At 40.5% G+C, this 22713-nt stretch overlaps 1 protein-coding gene, 1 long non-coding RNA gene and 1 other non-coding gene across 4 annotated transcripts in view; 2 read left to right on the top strand and 1 right to left on the bottom strand.

Annotated features, from left to right (window-relative positions):
• The window catches only part of LOC115275220, a 38826-nt gene extending 31310 nt beyond the window's left edge, over nt 1-7516 (bottom strand). The window contains exons 1-3 of the long non-coding RNA XR_003901427.1: nt 7444-7516; nt 6694-6937; nt 4422-4469 (exon numbers count right to left, since the gene is read on the bottom strand). This is a non-coding gene — a long non-coding RNA (uncharacterized LOC115275220). The remainder of the gene's footprint in view (nt 1-4421; nt 4470-6693; nt 6938-7443) is intronic.
• LOC115275589 lies at nt 5923-6034 on the top strand. The gene has a single exon (XR_003901650.1). It is a non-coding gene; the product is annotated as a small nucleolar RNA SNORA64/SNORA10 family (small nucleolar RNA).
• Nucleotides 7517-9317: 1801 nt separating the features above from the next.
• SLC25A26 (solute carrier family 25 member 26) overlaps nt 9318-22713 on the top strand; it is a 124437-nt gene continuing 111041 nt past the window's right edge. Inside the window, exon 1 of one of the 2 annotated variants that reach the window (XM_029918872.1) lies at nt 9318-9435. In XM_029918872.1, the coding sequence (XP_029774732.1) occupies nt 9403-9435 (33 nt within the window). In that variant the 5' untranslated portion in view covers nt 9318-9402. The remainder of the gene's footprint in view (nt 9436-22713) is intronic. The other variant, XM_029918871.1, reaches the window with a different exon arrangement.

Raw genomic sequence — 22713 nt, forward strand, 5'->3', positions numbered from 1 at the left:
GATCATAACCTGAGCCAAAGTCAGACACTTAACAGGCTGAACCACTCAGGTGCCCCCAAGATATAATGTTTGAAAATGTTCTGCAGAGATAGAGGAGAGAAGGGAAGAGGAGGGGTGTTTTTGAAGGACTAGGTAATGGTTTGTCTCAAAGATAAATAAAAAATTAAACAAGAGACAAGCTTCTTAAGCTAATAGATTGTAAGAATCATGGAAACTTGATGAAAAATGAAGTTTGTAGGGTAAGATATTTATATGAAAAAAAGGGACATTATGGACACATGATAGGTGCTTATTTAGTGCTTGTTGTTAGCATTAATTTGAAGAATAATAAAGTTGTTATGCTTAGCTGGAACTGTGGTTTAATGGTGAACATTTCTCTTTAAATTTTCTATAATGGGAAGATCATGAACCCCATTTATGTTTTCCCATTATTTCCTATACTGCAAAGAAAAAAATAGCTCAATTTGCCCTCGAATATAACAATAGTGAATGGCTGAGAAAAATCATTTGCTGTCCCCATCTGTGGCACAAAAGTGACCTGTAATTATTTGTTGCCCCTTCAACAGAGGGGAGCAATTACACCGAGGGTACTTCTGTATTGTATTTCAGTGTGACGGGCTTGCCAAACTGATGGGCAGCAAATGCACAAGGCACAAGGTCTGAAGATAATTTCCATGTCCAATAGGGTGGAGCTCTTTGTCAGAAAATGCAAAAACTGAACAAATTTTATCCTGATTATTTTCATACATGTCTTGGAAACCTAGCCATAGCTTCCTGTTGTACCAAATATGGCACAAAACCCAATTATGGCAGACAATTGATTCACTCTTTCTAAAGTCTAGACAGGTTTATATCAACCTGCTCATGGAAATAGGTAGAAAAATTAAGCAATGTCAAGTGAGTGGCTGTCAGTTAGAGATAGGTTAGCAGCAAAAGATTCAAATGGTGATTTAATCACACCAGTAGCAATTATTCATTAGAAATTGCCAGTAATGCTGAGAGAAAACAGAAAGATCATTTTTAATGTATCCAAAGATAATCAGTGATCAGGCAAATTTTTTTCTTGTGAATTTGCACATTATGTTTTGCCTCTAAAATTGCCCTCAATGATTCCTACTGCCTATATTCATTTCCTTGTGGGATCCACTCCGCCTGAGTGTGCGCTGGTAGAGTTGATGGGATGTCAAGTTAGAGGTCAGGTTACCAAGCTTCCATCCTGAGTGTTCTTGTTCAGCCTTTCTTGTTTGCTCCCTCTGATGAGATCCAGGGGCCATGTTGCAAGCTCCTCTATGGAAAGACAAATGTGGTAAGGAACTGAGGAAGGCCTCCAGTTGATAGACAGTGAAGACTTGAACCTTTCAGTCCAACATCCTGGAGGAAACTGGCTTCTGCCAACACCCATGTGAGTGAACTTGGAAGTGGCTCTTCCCCGACTTGAGCCATCAGATGGGACTTTAGCCCTGGTGGGTTTGAGAGACTTTGAGCCAGCCTATGTGTAGCTAGGTAATATTCAGATATTGGACCCATAAATCTTTGTTGTTGTAAGCTGCCAAGTGTTGGGGTAGTGTGTTAAGTAGCAATAGATAACTAATACATATGTGTTTACAAAAATTGGATCAGGGCACCTGGATTGCTCAGAGGATTAAGCATCTGACTCTTGCTTTTGGCTCAGGTCATGATTTTATGGTTCATGGGATCAAACCCCTCATTGGGCTCTGTGCTGAGAATACAGAGCCTGCTTGGGACTCTCTCTGCCCCTACCCTGCTTGAGTGAGTGCTCGCTCTCTCTCTCTCTCTCTCTCTCCCCATCCTTCTCTCTCTCTACCTCTCTCAAAATAAATAACTTAACATTTATTTTCGTTGCCTGGGTGGCTTAGTCAGTTAAGCATCTGACTTTGGCTCAGGTCATGATCTCACAGTTTGAGAGTTTGAGCCCCACATCAGACTCTCTGCAGTCAACACAGAGTCTGCTTCAGATTCTCTGCCTTTCCCCTCTGTTCCTCCCCCACACATGTGTGTGAGTGTGCACATACGTTCTCTCTCTCTCCTTCTCTCTCTCTCTCTCAAAAATAAGTAAACATTAAAAAAATTGGATCACATTGTCTTTTGTCAACCAGAGTTTTATCATCAAAAAGAGGACACTAATTAGGATTTTGAGCAGAACTGTGTGTAGTGTTAAGAATATCAGGTATGATATATATGATATATAGCTAGGGCTTATCACAGTAAAAAGCCATTATCACCCATAGACCTGAAGAAGGAAGGGAAGGAAAATGTGTTATGAGAGGCCTCTTATTAGAGGGGAGCCACAGAGAGAAAGTTGTCTTATAGATTTGCCCAGGGACACACCACCTGCCAGAGTTGGGTCAAGGTAAGAAGGGAAGAAATACCCTGGCATCTTTCTCTTGCCATCCTCAGATTGCCTATGACGGTCACTGGCCAAACCCAGCTGGAAACCAGAGGGCAGTTCCTAGGGGTCAGCTTTCTAAGAGAGAAAACAAGGCAGAGAAGGCAGAGAATAGATGTGCTGAGGTATAAAGAGAAAAGCCAGTGTAAACCCAAGCTCTTGTGCAATTATTTTTGTTTATCATCTTTCTGTGTCACTAAAGGTTCTTCTACATCATGGTTTTATTTATTTAAAGGTTTTTTTTCTTTTTAGTGTTTATTTATTTTTTGGAGAGACAGAGACAGAAAGAGAAAGAGAGAGAGGTAGAGAGAGCACAAGCAGGGGAGGAGCATAGGGAGAGGGAGATACAGAATCAGAAGCAGGCTCCAGGCTCTGAGGTGTCAGCACAGAGCCTGATGTGGGGATTGAACTCACAAACTGAGACCATGGCCCAAGCTGATGTCAGAAACCCAACCACTGAGCCACCCAGGCGCCCCTACATCATGGTTTTAAATAGCTACATATGGCACTATTACAATTTATCTCAGTCACACACTGATGAACATTTTTAGATGTATAAAAAAATTCTCCTTATGCTATGATAAGCAGTGAAATGAATATCCTTATAGTTCTATTTCTACAGATTAAAACAATAGTTCTTTAGAGTACAATGCAAGAAGTACAAATAATGAAGGACAAAGAACATTTTTTAAAGGATTTTGATATATTTTGCCATATTGCTCATCATAAAAATTGCTATACTCTCCTTCTAGGAAAAAAATCTTTGCCTGTTTGATAAGATTTTAAAAATATGCTTTATTGGAGAATCTGGCTGTTTCAGTTGGCAGAGCATGTGACTCTTGATCTCAGGGTTGTAAGTTCAAGCCCCACCCACATTGGGTGTAAAGATTACATAAAACAGTAAAATCTTGGACCACCTGGGTAGCTCAGTTGGCTAAAAGTCAAACTCTTGATTTTGGCTCAGGTCATGTTCTCACAGTTCATGGGATTGAGCCCTGTATTGGACTCTGCACTGATGGCATGGAGCCTGCTTGGGATTCTCTCTTTCCTTATCTCTCTCTGTCTCTGCTCCTCCCCTGCTTGTGCTCTCTCTCTCAAAATAAATAAATAAACATTAATACAATAAAATTAAATCTTTACTCTAAAAATGCTTTATTGTTTTTTAGTTTTCATTTTGGTATTACTAGTAAATTTAAAATACTTTTCACATGTTCATTAATTATTTGTTTTTCTTCCTTTGTGGATTTTCCTATTTTTTCTATTTGTATTAGTCTTTCTCTTATTGATTTATGGGAGATTTTTAATGTTAAAGATTCATTGTTGTCATATATAATGTAAATGTTTTTAGTACAATGCATAGAACTTGTTTCTTTGCCTAAATATTAAAATGTTTACCTTTTCATTTTAGTATTTTAATAGTCTACTTACGTCAAGTAAAGGTTTTAAGCCATTTGGAACAGTATTTGGAAGTAAAGTATAAGACAAAGATGAAGAATTATGTTCTTGTAATTGGAGCTTGACTGTCCCAAAACTGTTTACTAAAAGGACCATCTTTTTTTTTTCTCACTGGTTTAAAATGGAAAGACAAAGCCACATGATAAGTATGCTCTTGATTCTATTACTCAAAGGAAAATAGACCCTTAAAATGGGCCTTTTACATTTTTCATTTGACTTCCTTTCTATTACATATATTTGCTATCCTTTGCAGATGGGTTAAAATATCTCCATGAATATTTTTACTGAACATGATTCTATGACTCATTTTTCAATAAAGATCAGCAACAGCGGCCAGGAGATTGGGCCTCATGCTGCCTGAACATTATGTCCTTCACTTCTCCTAAGTTAGACCGAATTTGTTTTTTGATGTATGTTTCTGACTTACTGCAAAGTTTTATAAGTACTATAGAGATTTGAGAACTTGTTTAAAAGTAAACTTGGCTTACAGTGGTAGATTTAATTGAAGAAGACAGGGTTACCATGTAATTTCTCATGCTTAATGAAAATCAGTGCTTACCTCATTTCCTGTATCTTCCCAAATTGAAGATTGGAGGACATATCATACCTGCAGTGCAGTGACAATGATGATGCATTGAAATACTCCATTTAAAAGTCATATTCAAGTGGGTACACAATTTTCTTTCCTTTTTTAAATTTTATTTTTAGAGGAGAGCACCCATGTGCATGCATGTGAGTGGGTAGGGCACAGGGAAAGAGAGAATGATTTCCAGCAGACTCCATGCTTGGCGCAGAGCCCATGACCCTGAGATCTTGAGCTGAGCCAAAACCAAGAGTAGAGCTCAATCAACCGAGCACTCTGGTGACATACTTTTCTGCTAGCATTTTATGAAAAGGAGGTCCTGGGTCATGTTGTAAGATCTGTGTTTCCAAAAAGGCTTTTAGCAGCATCATGAAATACTTGGCGAAGCTTTTACCTTTCTACAAAAGGAGAGAATGTCACATTTCTTCTTGATTCTAGAAGGTATCCAATGAATTGTATTACCTTCCAAGTTATCAGGAAATAGCATCAACATAATTTCTTCTTACATAGTTAAAGACAGTCATTACATTGAAGAGGAAAAGAGTTTCCCCTTCATTTTAGAACCAATGAATTATTGTCTCAAAATTAAAACCAACAGTCTGGCTTAAATTGGCTCTTAGGGGAAGAGTTTTATACTACTATACTAAGACTTCCAAGACCATTAGTAACTGGAAGTGTTCCTTCTGGTGATAGAGACATTCTGTATCATTATTCTGCTGGCTACTGCTTGGGTGTATATATTTACAAAAATGCATTGGATTGCACTATTTATTGTTTTTAATTGCACAATTTAAATGGATGCATTTTACTGCATGTAGGTTATAGCTCAATAACATTGAGTGTTCTTTTGTACCTCCTTTGTAACCAATTCTTTGCCTCCACCAGTGTCTCCAAACCACTACTCTGTTTTGTTACTACAATTTTATCTTTTCTGGAATTTCACATAGGTGGAATTACAAAGTATGTACTTTTTAAAATTTATTTTTCTCCACTTATCATAATGCATTGAGATTAATCTATATTTTTGTGTAATTCATTTCCTTCTACTGCTGAGTAATATTCCATTGTATGGATATACCAATTATATGTTCATTCATTGCTGATGGACATTTGGGTTGTTTCCAGCTTTTGTCTATTATGGATAAAGCTGTTTAATAATAATGGACACAAAGAGGTGCCTGGGTGACTCAGCTGACTTCTCAGGTCACGACCTCACAGTTTGTGAGTTTGCACCCTGCATCGGGCTCTGTGCTGACAGCTCAGAGCCTGGAGCCTGCTTCAGATTCTGTGTCTCCCTCTTTCTGCCCCTCCCCTGCTCATGCTCTGTCTCTCTTTCTCTCTCTCTCTCTCAAAAATAAATAACATTTTAAAAAATTCTAAAAAACACAACCCTTTCCCAATTATGGACACATGTTTTCATTTCTCTTGTGTAAATACCTAAAAGGCACATTGGAAAGCTTGGGGTAGGGGACAAAAAGCATTTGGGGAGGTGGAAAATTAAAATAAAATGGGGGGAGAGAGAAAGGATCTCCTCCAGACCTCAGAGTGGCCTCACAGTAGCTACTCTTTCCTTGAGGCATGCAGTAGGTCCTTGGTGGTGGTAATTGGTGCTGGGTAGGTCAGTGGATCACCAACCTTCTCAGGCTTTTCACAGACATTTGTTGCCATCGGAGATTACAATGAACACATCAGTTGGATGTTAAGTGTTCTAAGGGGGTAGCCACTGCCATGCATGGGGCCATCATCCTGGCCAAGATTTCTGTTGTTCCCATGTGACAAGGCTACTGGGGGAACAAGACTGGTACGCCCCACACTGTCCCATGCAAGTTGACCGGCCGCTAAGGCTCTGCGCTATTTCCCCTCACCCTCATCTCCAGAGGTGCTGGCCTTATCTCAGCCCCTATGCCCAAGAAGCCGATGCTGATGGCTGGCATCGAGGACTGCTATGCCTCAGCCAGGGGCTGCATTGCCACCCTGGGAAACTTCGCCATGACCACTTTTGATGCCATTCCCAAGACCTACATCTATCTCCCCCAGACCTCTGGAAAGAGACTGTGTTCACCAAGTCTCTATCAGGAATTCATTGACCATCTTGTAAAGACCCACATCTGAGTCTCTGTGCAGGGGTATGGCCACTACCTAGTTTTGTACAAGAAAAATAAAGTGAATTAAAGCTGTGAAAAAAAGACACACAACAAAAGCATATATAAAACAATAAGAGGGGCATTGGTTTCTGTAGTGGTCATACCATATTACGTTCCTAGCATGTGTAAGAGTTCCAGGTGCTCTTCATCCTTGCTAAGAACACTTGGCCTGTTGGGAGTTTTCCATTGTTGTCACTCTAGTGAGTAGGTACCTGTAGCTCATCAGAATCTTCACCTGCATGCCTCTGATGTGTGGTACCCAGAGTCCATGGTGACAACCCCTGCTTCTCACATGCTAGTATTCACTCATGTCTCTTTTAGTCCAATCCCATTAAAAGTAGGGATGACCTGTGGTAACAAATAGGCTATTTCAGGGACACCTGGGTAGCTCAGTCAGTTATGTGTTCAACTTTGACTCAGGTCATGATCTCACAGTTCATGAATTTGAGCCCTGTGTCAGGCTCTGTGCTGACAGCTCAGAGCCTGGAGCCTGCTTTGGTTTCTGTGTCTTCCACTCTCTGCCTCTCTGCCCCCTCCACCCTCAAAAATAAATAAACATTAAAAAATTTAAAAAAACACAACTAGGCTATTGCAGGAATGACAACTGAGTAGTTTGTTTGAGGCAAGACCATGGAAAACACTGCAGTTTCTGTCTTGTTCTCCCTTAGATCACTCCCTCTGGGGGAAACCAGCTGCCATATTATGAGGACACCCAAGCAACCCTATGGAGAAGTTTCTGTCACAAGGGACTGAAGCCACTTGCCAAGTGTTGGCACTAATTCACCAGTCATGGGAGTGAGCCATTTTGAAAGTGGATCTTCTGGTTCCAGTCAAATCTTCAGCTATATCCCTACCTGATAACTTGACTGCAGACTCATGAGGGACACCCTGAGACCGAACCACTCAGCTGAGGGATCCCTGGATGCCTCTCCTACAGAAATTGTGTTAGGTAATAAAGGTTTATTGTTCTAAGCTTTGGGGTAGTTTGTTACTTGGCAATAGACAACCAGTACAGATTTTGGTACTTTAAAATGGGCTGCTGCTGTAACAAACATTTAAACTGTAGAAGTGGCTTTGTCACTAGGCAGTAGGTGAAAAAATGGAAGGACTTTGAGGAAAGCATTAGTGAAAGCCTACTGATCAAACCATGATGGCTTTGGAGGAGCTTGCCAGCAAGAGCTTATGGGTAAATGTGGTTGGCATAATTCTAAGATGGCTCTGAAGATTCCTGCCCTGTTAGTTCATGTTTTGTACAATCACATGCTTTGAGTGTGATTAGAACCTGTTAGTATGATGAAATATAACTTCCATCATTCTGTTGTGTTTTGAGGCAAAAAAAGATTTTGCAGATGTAAGTAAGGTCCCTAATCATTTGAGTTAATCAAAAGAGAGATTGCGGGGTTAGGGAAGGGGGTAGGCAGACCTGATCATATAAGCCCTTAAAAGAGACAACAGCATATGAGGTTCTCCTGCTGGCCTGGGGTAAGTAAGCTAGCATATTTCAAGATGGTCTATGGACCGACTGTGACATGTGGCAAACAAGAGAGGACCAGTGTTCTGCAGGCAGCATAGGGAAAAGTGTTGATAGAGGGAACACCATGGGTAAGATGGGGAAGCTTGAAAGTGTATAATCTGTGAGTAGTCTAGCCAGTGGGAAGAGGGACAGAAGTCACCATCTGGGAGGTGAGTACCATGATAAGGAGCTGGACTATCTCACATTTGCAGCAAAAGGGACTAATTTAAAGCAGGAAAGTGTCATTGCTATCATCTTTAGAGAATAGCTTCCGTGCACCAGGACCTAAGTAGAGAACGTGCATGCATTACCTCACTGAATCTGTAATAGTACCAAAAGAAGATGTTACTATCATTATCCCAACTTCACAAGGGAGGGAACTCAATCTTGGAAAAGTTACGCCCAAACCTAGTACACAAAGCTTGGAATTTGAAACCCTAAATGTTGGATAATTATTTCTAGATCACACATCTAGAGGAGAATAAAGAATGGTATGAAAATTGATTAAAGAAAAGCAGACAAGGAGCCTGCTAAAGCTATTACAAATGTTTTGAGGGGACATGGGCGCTAAGAAAAATTTCAAGCCTGGTTCTGCTCTATTCCCTTTAGCTTTTGGTTGGGATTTCTAGACGTGCACACTCGTACCACAGCGAACAATATGAGCAATTCTGCAAACAGGTAATTTAAAAAGTAAATAATATTAATTGCACTGTCAGTAAGAAGTGGAGGATGCTAATCCTTACTTGGGATAAGAAACCTTTGAAAGCCTTTTTCTATATCTTTATTTAATAATCGTCTGATGTTGAGTCTGTTTTATAGAAATTCAGACAAAATTTATACAAATATAACTTAGAGAAAAACCAAAAACCTCATCCCCTTAAGATGGCCCCGCCCCTTCCTGGCACCGTACTCCACTAAGCCACGCCTCTTTGGGGACTAATGCTTTAGCTTCACTGGGCGTTCACCCAGGGGCTCTATTCCAGGATCCCGTCCAGCCTCCTTTAATCGCGAGAGTTCCTTTAACTAGCCGAATCGCCAGGCTGCTGCCAGGAAACGGAGTCAGAGAAGAGTCGCGAGACTTGGCTTGACCACATCCCTCCCCAGACTCCGCCCCTCCGTCCGGCGCACCACAGGGCTCAGCTTCCTCGGTTGCACGTGTAGTTGTTTTGGTTCAATCTCACGTGGCCACGGAAGTGCAGGCGGTACAGGCCCGCCTCCAAGATGGCGGCACGCAGTGACTGGGGTCGCGATCCGCTTCTGCTCAGTCCCGAATTATAGCCTTTGCGCTGTGTGCGGGGCCATGGAGCAGCCTGGGTTCATGACTTCGCTGGTGGTGAGTGCTGGATGGTAGGGTGGGACGCTCGGGGTGCCAGAGTCGCGCAGTGAAGTCCGTAGTGGTTTCTGTTCCCTAGCACTTTCTTCCGGTTTTGCGCCTTGAAGCGTCTTCGGGTCACTGGTCACCAGGCAGGTCCCGGAAGGAACGCGGGATTCCTGGGCCACCGCCAGGCCTCGTGTTAAGGCTGTGCCTTTCCTACCTGGAAAACAGGACACGGCGGGTGGCGCGCTTGAGAGCTTTCCTCATATTGGTTTACCTAAAGAAGAAAATTTCAGTTGTGTAGTATAACAACATTCTGGAGAGCTTGGGAATTAAATATATGTAACAAAAACCAAAAGACAACCCCCTCCCCGCCGAAAACCGCTTGTATCAGTCAAATTCTTCTTGCCCAGGACGATTGTATTTATTTAGCTGTAATTTTTTTTCAGTCTCGGAAAATGACCTGTTCAATATATATTTAGTCTGCTTGTTTTCTTTCAAGCATTCTTGTAGGCTTTGGGTATATTGATAAACGCAAATAATTATGGAGTCAATAAGATAGTAGTGTTTAATTTGAAAACTATGAGACCACGTTTGAACATCAAAAACCTAAGAACAAAAACTTCCGTGGTATTTTGAAGCCTCTGTTATGGCAGATGCACTAGGGTTACTGGATACAGCAGTGAACAAGACAGATTGGCTGCCTGTGTGTATTTTCATTGTGGAGGAGTAGGAAGAAACAGTAAAAAAACAAAAACCCAAAAAAACTTTTTAAAAGGGCTTCCAGTATGGTCATGGTGGCTCAGTGAAATTTCATTTAATTATTAGTCGTTTGTTACAGGTGTTAGGGATAATTTGGTGAACAAGACACACCTGCTTACCTGACTTAGGTGGTGGAGACAGAATAGTAAAATGACTGCTAGGAAAAATGACAGTGACATGAGGGCTAGTTTCAGGGTGTTATGGAGGATGTGCAAGGGGGTGCCTTAGCCACACTTTTGGGATCATGTTTTGAATCTAGGTTTATTGAGACTTGTATAAACTAGGTTTTAAGGATACAAAGAAATACACCATTTGAAGTTTTCCTCTAGTGAGACAGTGGTAGTACCTTTGACAGTGAACATTCCTCTGCCGGAAACTGGGGTTAGCTTTTTATATACATTAATTTTTAAAAATTTTGACAGTCAGTTAAGCTTTATCCTAGTTTTCCAGATGAGGAACTGAGGTACAGAGAGGTTAGGTAACTTCTCTGGAGTCACATAAGTGACATCTGTTTCATGTGGTAAGTGTTAGAGCTCAGATTCTAGCCAACCACGCATTGCAACTTGGGATTTCATGCTCGTAAACACTCCTTGATCCTGTCCCTGAAGTCAGCAGCAGTAGCTAGCTGTTGCTGAAAACAGGTGAGTGCCAGAGTTAACAAGTAATAGCCTTAACATTTACTAAAGTAGGGTACAAATTCTAAAAAACTTTTTTTTCATCGCAGTTACAGAAGGTACAATTAGGTTCAACAAATAAAAGTTTGGAGTTAGATTTCATTCTAGCTAAAGAAGAAATGATTTTATTTGTTCAGCACACAGTTTATCTGCCCTGTCTTCTGTCCACCAGGCAGTCTCATGGCCCTTGGACTTATGGTGGTGAACAAACTAAACTCATAAATACTATTTAGAAAATCAGGGGCACCTGGGTGGCTCAGTCGGTTAAGCATCTGACTTCGGCTCAGGTCATGATCTCACGGTTCATGGGGTCAAGCCCTGGGTAGGGCTCTGTGCTGACAGCTCAGAGCCTGGAGCCTGCTTCAGAATCTGTGTCTCTCTCTTTCTCTCTGCCCCTCCCGCACACATGCTCTATTTCTCTCTCTCTCAAAAATAAATTAACAAAAAAGAAAAGAAAAGAAAATGAACTGAGGTGGGATAGAGACAGAACAATATTGGAGACCGTACTTTAGATGGAATGACCAAGAGAGCCCCTAAGGAGGTGACAGCAAACTAAGACAAGAAAGATAAGAAAGGGCGAGACATTTTGATGAGCAGAGAATTCTGCGGGAGCAGGGTGAAAGAAAACCCTCAGGTGGGAGGAATTGAGGATGTTGCAGTTGTGGGTAAGGGTAGTGTGGCAGGGGCTTGTATCAGAGATGTGAGTCTTTGTGGATCACGGAAAGGAATTTGGATTAAAAAATTTTTTTTTAATCTTTATTTGTGAGAGTGGATAGAGAGAGAGACATTGTGTGTCGGGGAGAGGCAGCCACAGAATCTGAAGCAGGCTCCAGGCTCTGAGCTGTCAGCACAGAGCCTAACACGGGGCTTGAACTCACCGTGAGATCATGACCTGAACCGAAGTCAGATACTTAACTGACTGAGCCACCCAGGCGCCCCTGGATTTTTTTCTTTTCTTTTTTTTTTTTGTTTTGTTTATTTATTTATTTTGACAGAGAGAGAAAGAGAGAACATGTGTAGGAGAGAGGCAGAAAGACAGGGAGACAGAGGATCCCAAGTAGGCTCTGCGTCATTAGCTGGATGATGCAGGGCTCAGACTCTGCAACCAAGACCTAAAATGAAGAGTCAGTCAGATGCTTAACTGACGCCCAAGGAATTTGGATTTTATTTGAATCATAATGGAAGTCATTAGAAAAAAGTTTTCTTCTCAAAGTAGTCTTTGAGGCAGCCCAAGTGCTGGGGGGGGGGGGGGTTGTTTTGCTTACCCAGTGCCTGGCATTTTGCAGGTACTCAGTCTTATTTACTGAAAGAATAAATGAGAGGGAGGTCTAAAGATTGCTGGTCTTGAAACTCAGATTCCAAGTATTAAATGAGAGGATGTTTGGTATGCAGTACAGAGACTTTACACTTACACAGTGTTTAAATGACATGTAGCAGTCATTTAAAGCTTCACGAGGAGGATTGAAGGGTCATCTGGTAGAGGAAGGGAAGAGCCCCTGGGATGTTAGTGTTCATTTGGAGGAGAGTAGGCTGGTGAGAAGAAAAAACCTGTCTACGGCCATACCACCCGGAACGCCCCCATCTCGTCTGTTCCCGGAAGCTAAGCAGGGTCAGGCCTGGTTAGTACTTGGATGGGAGAGGGAAAAAACCTCAGAGTACGGTGACGGGTGCATATTTTAAGGAAAGCAATTGGAACTAAATATTAGCAACCTAAAGATGTTCATAACATTTAACCTAGTGAAGATAATAGAAAGCCACTTAAACATGGAACAAGAGAGGAGTGGTTAGGTAAATGGTAATGGGTGCATTTCATGAGTGATTCATGGGCCATTAACCACAGTGCTTGTGCAGAGTGTGCGTTATACCATGGAAAATAACTTGTAATAGAAAAAAAAAATACAACCCTGCGCATAGATACCTCTGCTCATGCCTGATTAAAGCTATAGTTTTAGTAGCATTACTTTTTCCTAGTTTTTTTTTTTAAGATACAAAATGTACTTTTTTTTTTTTTTAAATACTGTGTCCTGTAGTAACATCTCTCTTCCTGCCTGCCTGACTCTTCTCTCCCCTTCAGTACTTAACTACTTCATTGTCCTTATAGTTCATGAATTGATCTGGCTTGTTACAGGAATGGGACACCCAAAACATCCTGCAGCAGTTATTGTGAACCAGTCCTAGGTTACGGGGGTAAAAGAATCTTGGCAAGTGTGGGCGCTGTGCAGGGTGAATTACAGGCAGCCCTTTTGTGGTAGCGTGGGTTAGCACAGTGTGCAAGTGGGTACCATGCAAAGTAGCCTTGAGAACTGGTGAGAAAAAGTATGATTATTTAATGACCTATAAAAATCTTTGTCAGCATTAAATGACAGATTCTTGCTGTTGATGTACAGGTATAAGGAAATGAAAAAAATAGGCTGATATTGTTATGCCCAGATCGCAATATCCCCAAAATCCAGAGGCCACCAGGGAGACCGAGTCACGTATGCAAAAGCAAAGGGCATTTATTTGGTCTTAAGCTCGGGCTCACAGACCCCACCAATGCAGTGGATCCATGCTGAGAGCCCCGATCAAAGACTGGGTAGGGTTTTTATGGGGTTTGAAAGGGGAGGGTTACAGAAAATTATGTCATAGGCACAGTAATCCAGTCATCATTGTATAACAGCCTTTGCAGCAATTCTGACCATACACATTGTCCAGAGTGTTCGTTACTTTTGGCGGGACCCAATCATGACCTTTAGTGCTTTTTCAAAAATAACCAATTATGGGGTGGGCTAAAGACCCCCACGTGGGGTGAGTAACTGGTTAACCTAGCATTAAACGGTGATAAGTACCTATCTGTAGTTTCCATCTCTAGGCCTGTCCTTAGGAATGTTAAGTGTATTAGCTGGCCGCTTCTGATTTGGTGTCACTAGGGTGGTCGCTTGTTGAGCAATATGTGCCCTTCCTGTTATTGTCTAATGATTCTGGGAAACCAAAACTTAGGCCTTGAAGTTCAGAGCGGAAACTTAAAGCCTGTCATGGAGTCAGTTTGGTTCAGACCTGTGTCCTTTCAATATTTAATTGTAATTTAAAACATTAGAAACAACAGAGTTTTTTTCTTTAAGAAAATGTCAAAAATTTGAACGATGCTTATCTTTTTAAAAAATTTCCTTAATGTTTATTTTTGTGAGAGAGAGCAAGAGCTAGTGAGTGGGGGAGGGGCAGAGAGAGAGAGAGAGAGAGAGAGAGAGAGGGAGGGAGGGAGGGAGGGAGGGAGGGGGAGGGAGGGAGACAGACACGGAATCTGAAACAGGCTCCAAGCTCTGAGCTGTCATTACAGAGCCAGATGTGGGACTCGAGCTTGGAACTGTGAGATCATGAAGTAGATGCTCAGTGGACTGAGCCATCCAGGCAACCCAAACACTGCTTATCTTGTAGTCACAAAATTTACAATATAAAGCTAGCATGTTTGTTATGCCTCGACAAAGTGTAACACTGCTTCCCAAGTTTGGATCAACTTCCAAACTGTTTTCCTCTGCTTTCAACATTATTATTATTATTATTATTATTATTATTATTATTTCAAGGTTGAAATATCTCTGAGTTCTTTGATGGGAAGAATTTTGCTGGCATCCCTTCCTCTGGGACATCTTCATCCTAGCCACTTACGTCATTTAGGTTGATATGTTGGCCTTCACTAATTTCCTCTCTGCATATCTAGATTTCAGTGTTAGTTACGTGCCTCACTTTGGTCTTTGTTGGCCGGTTCCCTCTCTTGATTATCTATTTTTGGAAAATGTCACTCTTAACTGTAGTATGAACCATGGTTTTGGATGACTTGTGTTTCTTGTACTTGAAGTTCATGCGTGCTCTTACTGTGTAAAGCAAGGGCTGTTTGCTTGACTGTTCTTTTATTTTTAAATTGTTTTCTTAGTGAGATGGTTCTGAAAAAGCTTTTTCATAATACTGGTGTGTTCTCACCGTGCGTGACCCTCTGCTGAGGGCAGAATGTGCTTTGAAGGGAATGACAGGGGTTATATGGCTAGCGCTGCTTCAGCTTCTTTGGTGGGGTGAGCACACAATGGAAAGGCAAGGATGAAGTATTGGACATACTTTGAAGAGAAGTTTTCATTGTTCTTTGCCATGTATCTTTATTTTCTGGAAGGTTGCCTCCTAGTTTTCAATCTGGTGTAAAGGGATGTTAGTATCTTGAAATGAAGTGTCAGCTCCAGATCTAGAAGGAATTGGGAATGATACTTCCACATTCTCTAGTTGCTTCGTGTGGCTTTTTTTCTTTTGGCATTTTAAGTCAGAACAAGCAGACTGTTTTTGCTTGTTTTTGTGTTGAGCTGTCCCCTGAACACAAGTGTATTCTGAAATTTAATCAGTCACTGGAGCATGCAAGGGGCCGTCCGAGACCTTGCGCCATCTGGGACCGCAGTTGAGAACTAGTGCTGATGGAGGCCTTTTTTCTGTGTCTCGTCCTGGGAGGTGGGACCACTTTCCATTTATTACTTTTCTTTTAGCGTAAAGGAGGTGATGGGAGTGTTTTAGTAGTTGATAATTGTAAAAGACTTGTTAATGTGATGTTTTGTTTCTACTTCCCAAAGAAACACTACCTTGTGGAATAAAAATTTAATAGTGAAAATTTATATGATACAGAATTTGAGTAGCACAAATGAAATGTCAAATAGAGAAAAGAAAAAACTGCACCCAGGGCTTTTTCACCTCCACAAATCAGGCCTCTTTTACCTGGTGAACGAGACGTATTTGTTAGCCTTTGCTTTGGTGGTGACGAAGAGTGCCTCAAAGGTATAGCCTCTGCCCTGCTTTAAGTCAGGCAGGAGGCAGACATTAAGAAGAAAATAAAACAAAAGTTAGCTATGTAGTAGCAAATAGTGATGAAAAAGTAGCCAGTGACTGAGCATTTTTAATATGATTTTTGACAGCAAGTCATATAGTTACAGGTTTGTATTCTCCCTTTTTTTTTTGTTTATTTATTTTGAGAGAGAGAGAGAGAACGAACAGGGAAGGGGCCGAGAGAGAGGGAGGGAGAATCTAAGCAGACTGCCTACTGCCTCTGTGGAACATGCTGCTGCGGGCCTCAAACTCACGAACCGTGAGAAGATGACCTGAGCCAAAATTGAGAGTCGGACTCTTAACCGACTGAGCCACCCAGGCACCCCTTGTAATCTGTTTCTAAAAAACTAACCCATCAATTCAAATCTAATGGTCATACATTTGAATGTAAGTATTTCCAAGTTGTTAAGTTGATGCTAAATTGTTCCTGCCGTGCTTTACCTGATTTGGCTCTGTGTGGAGTGTGTCCATAGGTGATTCTTGTCCAGAAAGCAGAATTTGAGGAGAGATTTAAATTCATTATTACTAATAAAAGGTGTGAATTTATATGTTTATATATGAATTTATTAAGTTTAATATATGAATGTAGTCTTCAGTCTTTATTAATTAAGTCTTTTCCATGGCTTTTAATATTGTCACGTCCGAAATACCACATCAGGAAACTTTGAAGGTTATTGATAGTAACATACTAAAAATACTAATTTGTGTGTATTGATAGGTCATTAAGGGTGGCATTTTGCAGTATTTTTTTGAAAAAAAATTTAAAATGTTTGTTTATTTTTGAGAGAGAGAGACCGAGTGTGAGCAGGGGAGAGACAGAGAGAGAGAGAGACATACACAGAATCTGAAGCAGGCTCCAGGCTCTGATGTCAGCACAGAGCCCGACACAGGACTCAAACTCACAAACTGAGAGATCATGACCTGAGCCGAAGTAGGATGCTTAACCGACTGAGCCACCCAGGTGCCTCCATTCTGCAGTGTTTTACTGGCTTTTCCAGCTTTTTATTACAAACAGGCATGTAACAGGCTCACATAATTGTATTTAATTCTCATTTAATCTCAGTTTTCCTTGGCCCCAGCAACTTCTTACTTGACATGTCTCTGAAGGCAAGAGAAAAAAGTAAAAATGAACTACTGGGATCTCACCAAGATGATAAAAAAAAAAACAAAAAACAAACCTTCTGCACAGCAAAGGGAACAATCAACCAAACTAAAAAGGCAACCAATGGAATGGGAGAAGATATTTGCAAATGACCTATCAGATAAAGGGTTAATATCCAAAATATATAATTTGCAAAACTCAACACCCAGGAAATGAATAATCCAGTGAAGAAATGGGTAGAAGACATGAATAGACACTTTTCCAAAGAAGATATCCAGATGGTTTACAGACACATGAAAAAATGCTCCATGTTGCTCATCCTCAGGGAAATACAGATCAAAACCATGTTGAAATTCCACCTCACACCAGTCAGAGTGGGTAAAACTAGCAACTCAGGAAACAAAGGATATTGGAGGGGATATGGAGAAAGAGGAACACCCTTGCACTGTTGGTGGGAATGCAAACTGGTACAGCCACTCTGGAAAAATTGTGGAGGTTTCTCAAAAAATTAAAAATAGAATTACTCAAAGAACCACCAATAGCACTACTAGGAATTTATCCAAGGGAAACAGGAGTGCTGATTCGTAGGGGCATATGCAACCCAATATTTATAGCAGCACTATCAACAATAGCCAAAGTATGTAGAGAGACCAAATGTCCATCACCTGAGGAATGGATAAAGAAGATAGTGGTATGTATATACAATGGAATACTGCATGACGAAAAAAAATGAAATCTTGCCATTTGCAATAATGTGGATGGAACTGGAGGGTCTTAGGCTAAGTGAAGTAAGTGAGTCAGGAAAAGACAGATATCATATATTTTCACTCATGTGGAGTTTGAGAAACTTAACAGAAGACCATGAGGGAAGGGACGGAAAGATCAGATAAAAACAGGGAGACCAACCATAAGAGCTCTTAAATATAGAGAACAAACATGGGAACAAACCGAGGGTTGGTGGGGGTGGAGGGTTAGGGGTGTGGGGAAAATGGGACATGGGCATTGAGGAGAGCACTTGTTGGGTGAGCATTGGGTGTTGTATGTAAGTGATGGATTATGGGAATCCACTCCCGAAGCCAGGAAGGACTACACTGTGTACACTGTAGGTTAGCTAACTGGACAATAAATTATTAAAAAGAAAAAATAATCTCACTCAACTTTGAAAGACTCTATGAAGTATAGGTACTATTATTTTCCCCATTTCATGTATGAAGCAATAGAGGCATAGAGAGGGTTAGATAGCTTCCTTAAGGAGACCCAGGTGAGATTGAAGTCAGGTCTGAGTCTGATGTCAAAGCTGTGTTCTTAGGCAGTAGTTAAGCTGAAAGAATTTCTGGAGAAATGGAAGGATACTCAACAAGAACATTACTGTGTTCTTTTGAGAATAGCCTCACTTGGGGTGCCTGGGTGGCTCAGTCGGTTAAGCGTCCGGCTTCGGCTCAGGTCATGATCTCACAGTTCGTGGGTTCGAGCCTGGCATCAGGCTCTGTGCTGATAACTAGCTCAGAGCCTGGAGCCTGCTTCGGATTCTGTGTCTCCCTCTCTCTGACCCTCCCCTGCTCGTGCTGTCCCTCTCTGTCTCTCAAAAATAATAAACATTAAAAAAAAAAAAAGAATAGCCTCAGTAAACAAAACTGAACCTACATAGCCTTTTCCATCAGGAAGTGATGATCAACAGAATTTCTGCAGAAGTCGCCCTAAATAGATCACAAAGCTGTCGTGTAAAGGTGGAATGCTGGAAGTATATTAGCAGACACATGGCACTGGCTTTCAGCCGTCACAAGTGGTTTGCTCTGGCAAACCACAGCAGGGACAAAGAGTGACTTACTCTTTTTATTCTGAACATTTAATAACTTTTAATACCATGTTTTCTCATCATCTCACATATCCATTTGATTCAGACCAGCAGACTAGTGCAGGAAGCCTGCTACATGAGGCTCCTGGTTAGATACTTAGGACAACAAAGGGGACTCACCTGGCTTCTGTTCAGAAGGATCGTAATGGCAGGTCAGACATTACGGTTACTTAGTACTGAAAGCGAACTATAAACGGAGTTATGTGGGGTAGTCAAGGAAGTAGCATTTAATTCTCACAGAGAGCTTGGGAGGGATGTGGCATTTGGGCACAGCCTTAGCAGTGGACAGGATTTGGACAGGTGTGTGTATGTGTATGTTTATGCATGTATGGTGGCAGGGGAGTAGGTGGTCTGCTGTGGACGGGGCACAGTGGGCATAGAGGGGATGTTCCACACTGAGAAAAACTTAAGCAGAAGGACAGAAGTGAGAAGTTTTAGGGCATGTTCGGAAAGCAGGTTGCTGAGGCTCACGGTCCATCAGAATATGCATAATGAAGCTGGTTGGGTACGTTCATGGGTCAAAGCTGATAGTTACCCCTGATTAAGTGCCACCTAAATACCACATGCAGTCAGTGACTGACTGAGCCACACAGATGCCTTGAATTTTGTCTAGTTCTTAGCTGGAGTTCTCAGTGTCAGCTACCACAAATCTTGAAACTAATCATTTGCCTCATACCTTTTTGATAAATCATTGTAAATAAAGCAATTTTCCTGACTAAAGAATACAAGAATTTGATAGACTTTCTTATATTCAACTGATATTGGCACAGGCATTTTATATATAATTGTTTTTAAGTTTATTTTTATTTATTTTTGAGAGAGACAGAGACAGTGAGTGGACGAGGGGCAGGGAGAGAGAGAGAATCCTAAGCAGGCTCTGCGCTGCCAGCATAGAGCCTGATGTGAGGCTTGAACTCATAAAACCATGAGATCATGACCTGAGATGAAACCAAGAGTTGGATGCCTAACCAACTGAGCCCCCCAGAAACCCCTTGTACATAATTATGTACACAATAGTATTAATATAAAATTATAAGCACTCCCTAAAGTTTTTATTAAAATCTTAAATATGTTGCTGTGTGGCTAAATGTATAGGTATTTTCTGTTCTCTGTTAGCTGTTTTGTTTTTTTTCAGTCTCATGAATTCAAATGACATTTGAGTTACAGAAGTTTGAAATCTCCAGAAGCAGTTAGTAACTTTTGATTCATGTTTTACGAGATAAATAGATTGAATCTGGTTATTTTATTCTCTGAAGATAAGAATTCTGATAAAAGAAGCATTAGAGAATCAATGCATGCAAAGTAGCCAAATAGATTAAAAGACTAATTAAGTTATTGATTAAAACTTAGCTGTAGATGGCAAGAATCTCTTTGAGCCTTCTCCTAGGATTAAAGAGAAAATTAGAATGAAGTGCAGAATGTTTTTAAAGAATCTAGTCCTAGCAGACTAGGATTTTTGTTTTCCTTGTGTTTTATGAAAATAAAGAGCATGCAAAATATTTATGTACTGAATCTTAAACAACCCTTCAAAAATAATTGAGAAGAATGCTGGAAGAGATTGACTCCTTTTTCTTTTCTACTGTCCTGCATGACTTATGAACATAATCCTATGACTTAGAAAAGGCCACCTATATTTCCAGAAAGAAATCCCAATTATTTGTCATTCTTTTACTGCCTCTTGTGGTTTTCTTCTGGCACATCTCTGTAGTGTTTTAGTGACAGAGTTTTAGGTCATTTACAGAGTAGACCTTCATGATCTGTGAGGTTCAGTCATGTCTCACAGGCTGATCATGTAGTACAGTATTAATGTTTATGGTAATGTGCTTATCTGTTTCTGTTAAAATAATTTTTAATAATTTACCTATGCTGGTTAATCACTGGAGTTCTGGTGAGAGTAATTTCATTTTTGCAGCAAACTCTGCAGTGGTTTTATGGGGAGTGGTAAGTAGGGCAGAGAGTGTTTTTTATGTACTCAGCTTTGTACCACCTTTCCATTCTAAAAAATGGAAAAACTCATCATTTTGAACTTTGCCTGTATGTTTGATTAATACTGATTTTTCTTTTTCTCCATCTTAGTTTTTAAATTATAGTTTTAAAAGTTTATTTTTACCTTCTGAATAGCTAATATATCCATGTGGTTCAAAATCTGAAAGGTAAAGAAAGGTTAACAATTCATTTAAAAAATTACTAGGTAGTGGGGCGCCTGGGTGGCTCAGTCGGTTGAGCGTCCGGCTTCAGCTCAGGTCATGATCTCATGGTTTGTGGGTTTGAGCCCTGTGTCGGGCTCTGTGCTGACAGCTCAGAGCCTGGAACCTGCTTCAGATTCTGTGTTTTCCTCTCTCTCTGTCCCTCCCTGCTCATACTCTGTCTCTCTCTGTCTCGAAAAACAAAAACAAAAACAAAAACAAAAAAAACATTAAAAAAATTTTTTTAAATTACTCTGTAGCAAGCATATCCAACTTTTTTTCTCATTGTAATTTTTCTGTCTGCTCATGGCAAATAGGTTTTGATTCACATTTTAAAAAAATGTTTATTTATTTATTGTGAGACAGAGAATGTGAACGAGGGAGGGAAAGAGAGGGAGAGAGAGAATCCTAAGCAGGATCTGCACTGTCAGTCCAGAGCTCCACGCAGGGCTCAATCCCATGATCCTGGGATCAGGACCTGAGCCAAAATCAAGAGTCCGACATTTAACCGACTAAGCCACCCAGACACCATGATTCACATTTTTAAATGATGCGTTTAGAATTTGTGTATTGACCTTTGACTCTGTTACTTGAGTCAATATTTTTGCTTGAAAATTTTGTGGATTTCTTTTTGCTTTGACTAAGCTGTAATCAGTTTAAAAATAGTGTACATATACTCCACTGTAATCATCAGCTGAAAACTAAGTTTTTAAAGTGCACCTTCTGTAAAGCAACATGATGTCATGATGTCTGTTGGGAGATGACTAGTTGGGACCTGGTTTTAATATTCTCAAGGAATTTAGCCCTTCCCCCCTTTTATTTACTTAATTAAAAATTTATCAAGGAATTTTTAAATATACATGGAGGAGAGAGAATACTACAGGAATCCTTAAATGTATGAATCTTAAAATATAAATCTAGATTCCCAGGGACCATTACCTATTTATTTGACAGAGTGAGCAAGCAGGATAGAGGGACACAGGAGGAGAAGAAAGAGTGTCTTGAGCATGCTCTCCATGCTCAGTGCATAGCCCAGTGCAGGGCTCGATCTCATCCATGACCCTGGGATCATGATCTGAGCCTCAATCAGGAGTTGAACCCTCAACTGACCAAGCCATCCAGGCACCCCCCCATTACCTATTTTAAAATGGAAGTCTCCCCCAAAAAGTTTTACTACTCATTTATTAAAAGGGAAAAATAAAATTTGGTCTGATATGGAAAGATCAGTAAGATAAAAGAAGTGATAAAAGTAAGGTGTGATGCACTGCATATTGCATATACCTTTTTCCAAAAAAAAGAACATAAAATACATATTCATGTTTGCTTGTATATGCCTAGAGAAACCTCAGAAGGATCCAGTAAGCAACCAGCAGAAGTGGGTATCTGAGTTATTGGACTAGTGAAGGAGACTTTGAACTCTTAACCTTTCTGAGATTGTTTGCTTCTTTACTTTTTGAACCATGTGAAAGTATTAAAAATGAATTTAAAATTTATTTTAAAAATAAATTATGAAAAAATTACAGTTTAAGAATATCACACAATAATTGTTATTTCCTCAGGAAATTTTATAAATTTAGGTAGAAGGTCTTTTGACGATGCCAAAATGTCGTGGAGCAATAGATATGAGAAATATGCTTTAAAGATGACATTTTTCTTATCCCTACCCCCAAATGGCAGAGAGCTCTTTTGATTGTAACCTTATTTTCCTTTCTCTTTCTCTCTCTCTTTTTTTTTTTTTTTTTTAAAGGCTGGCGGGATAGCAGGTGTCTCTGTTGACTTGATATTATATCCTCTGGATACCATTAAAACCAGGCTGCAGAGTCCACAAGGATTTAATAAGGCTGGTGGTTTTCGTGGAATCTATGCTGGTGTTCCTTCTGC

Source organism: Suricata suricatta, chromosome 12 (genome assembly GCF_006229205.1).
Source record: "Suricata suricatta isolate VVHF042 chromosome 12, meerkat_22Aug2017_6uvM2_HiC, whole genome shotgun sequence".
In the NCBI taxonomy this organism is placed as follows: Eukaryota; Metazoa; Chordata; class Mammalia; order Carnivora; family Herpestidae; genus Suricata; species Suricata suricatta.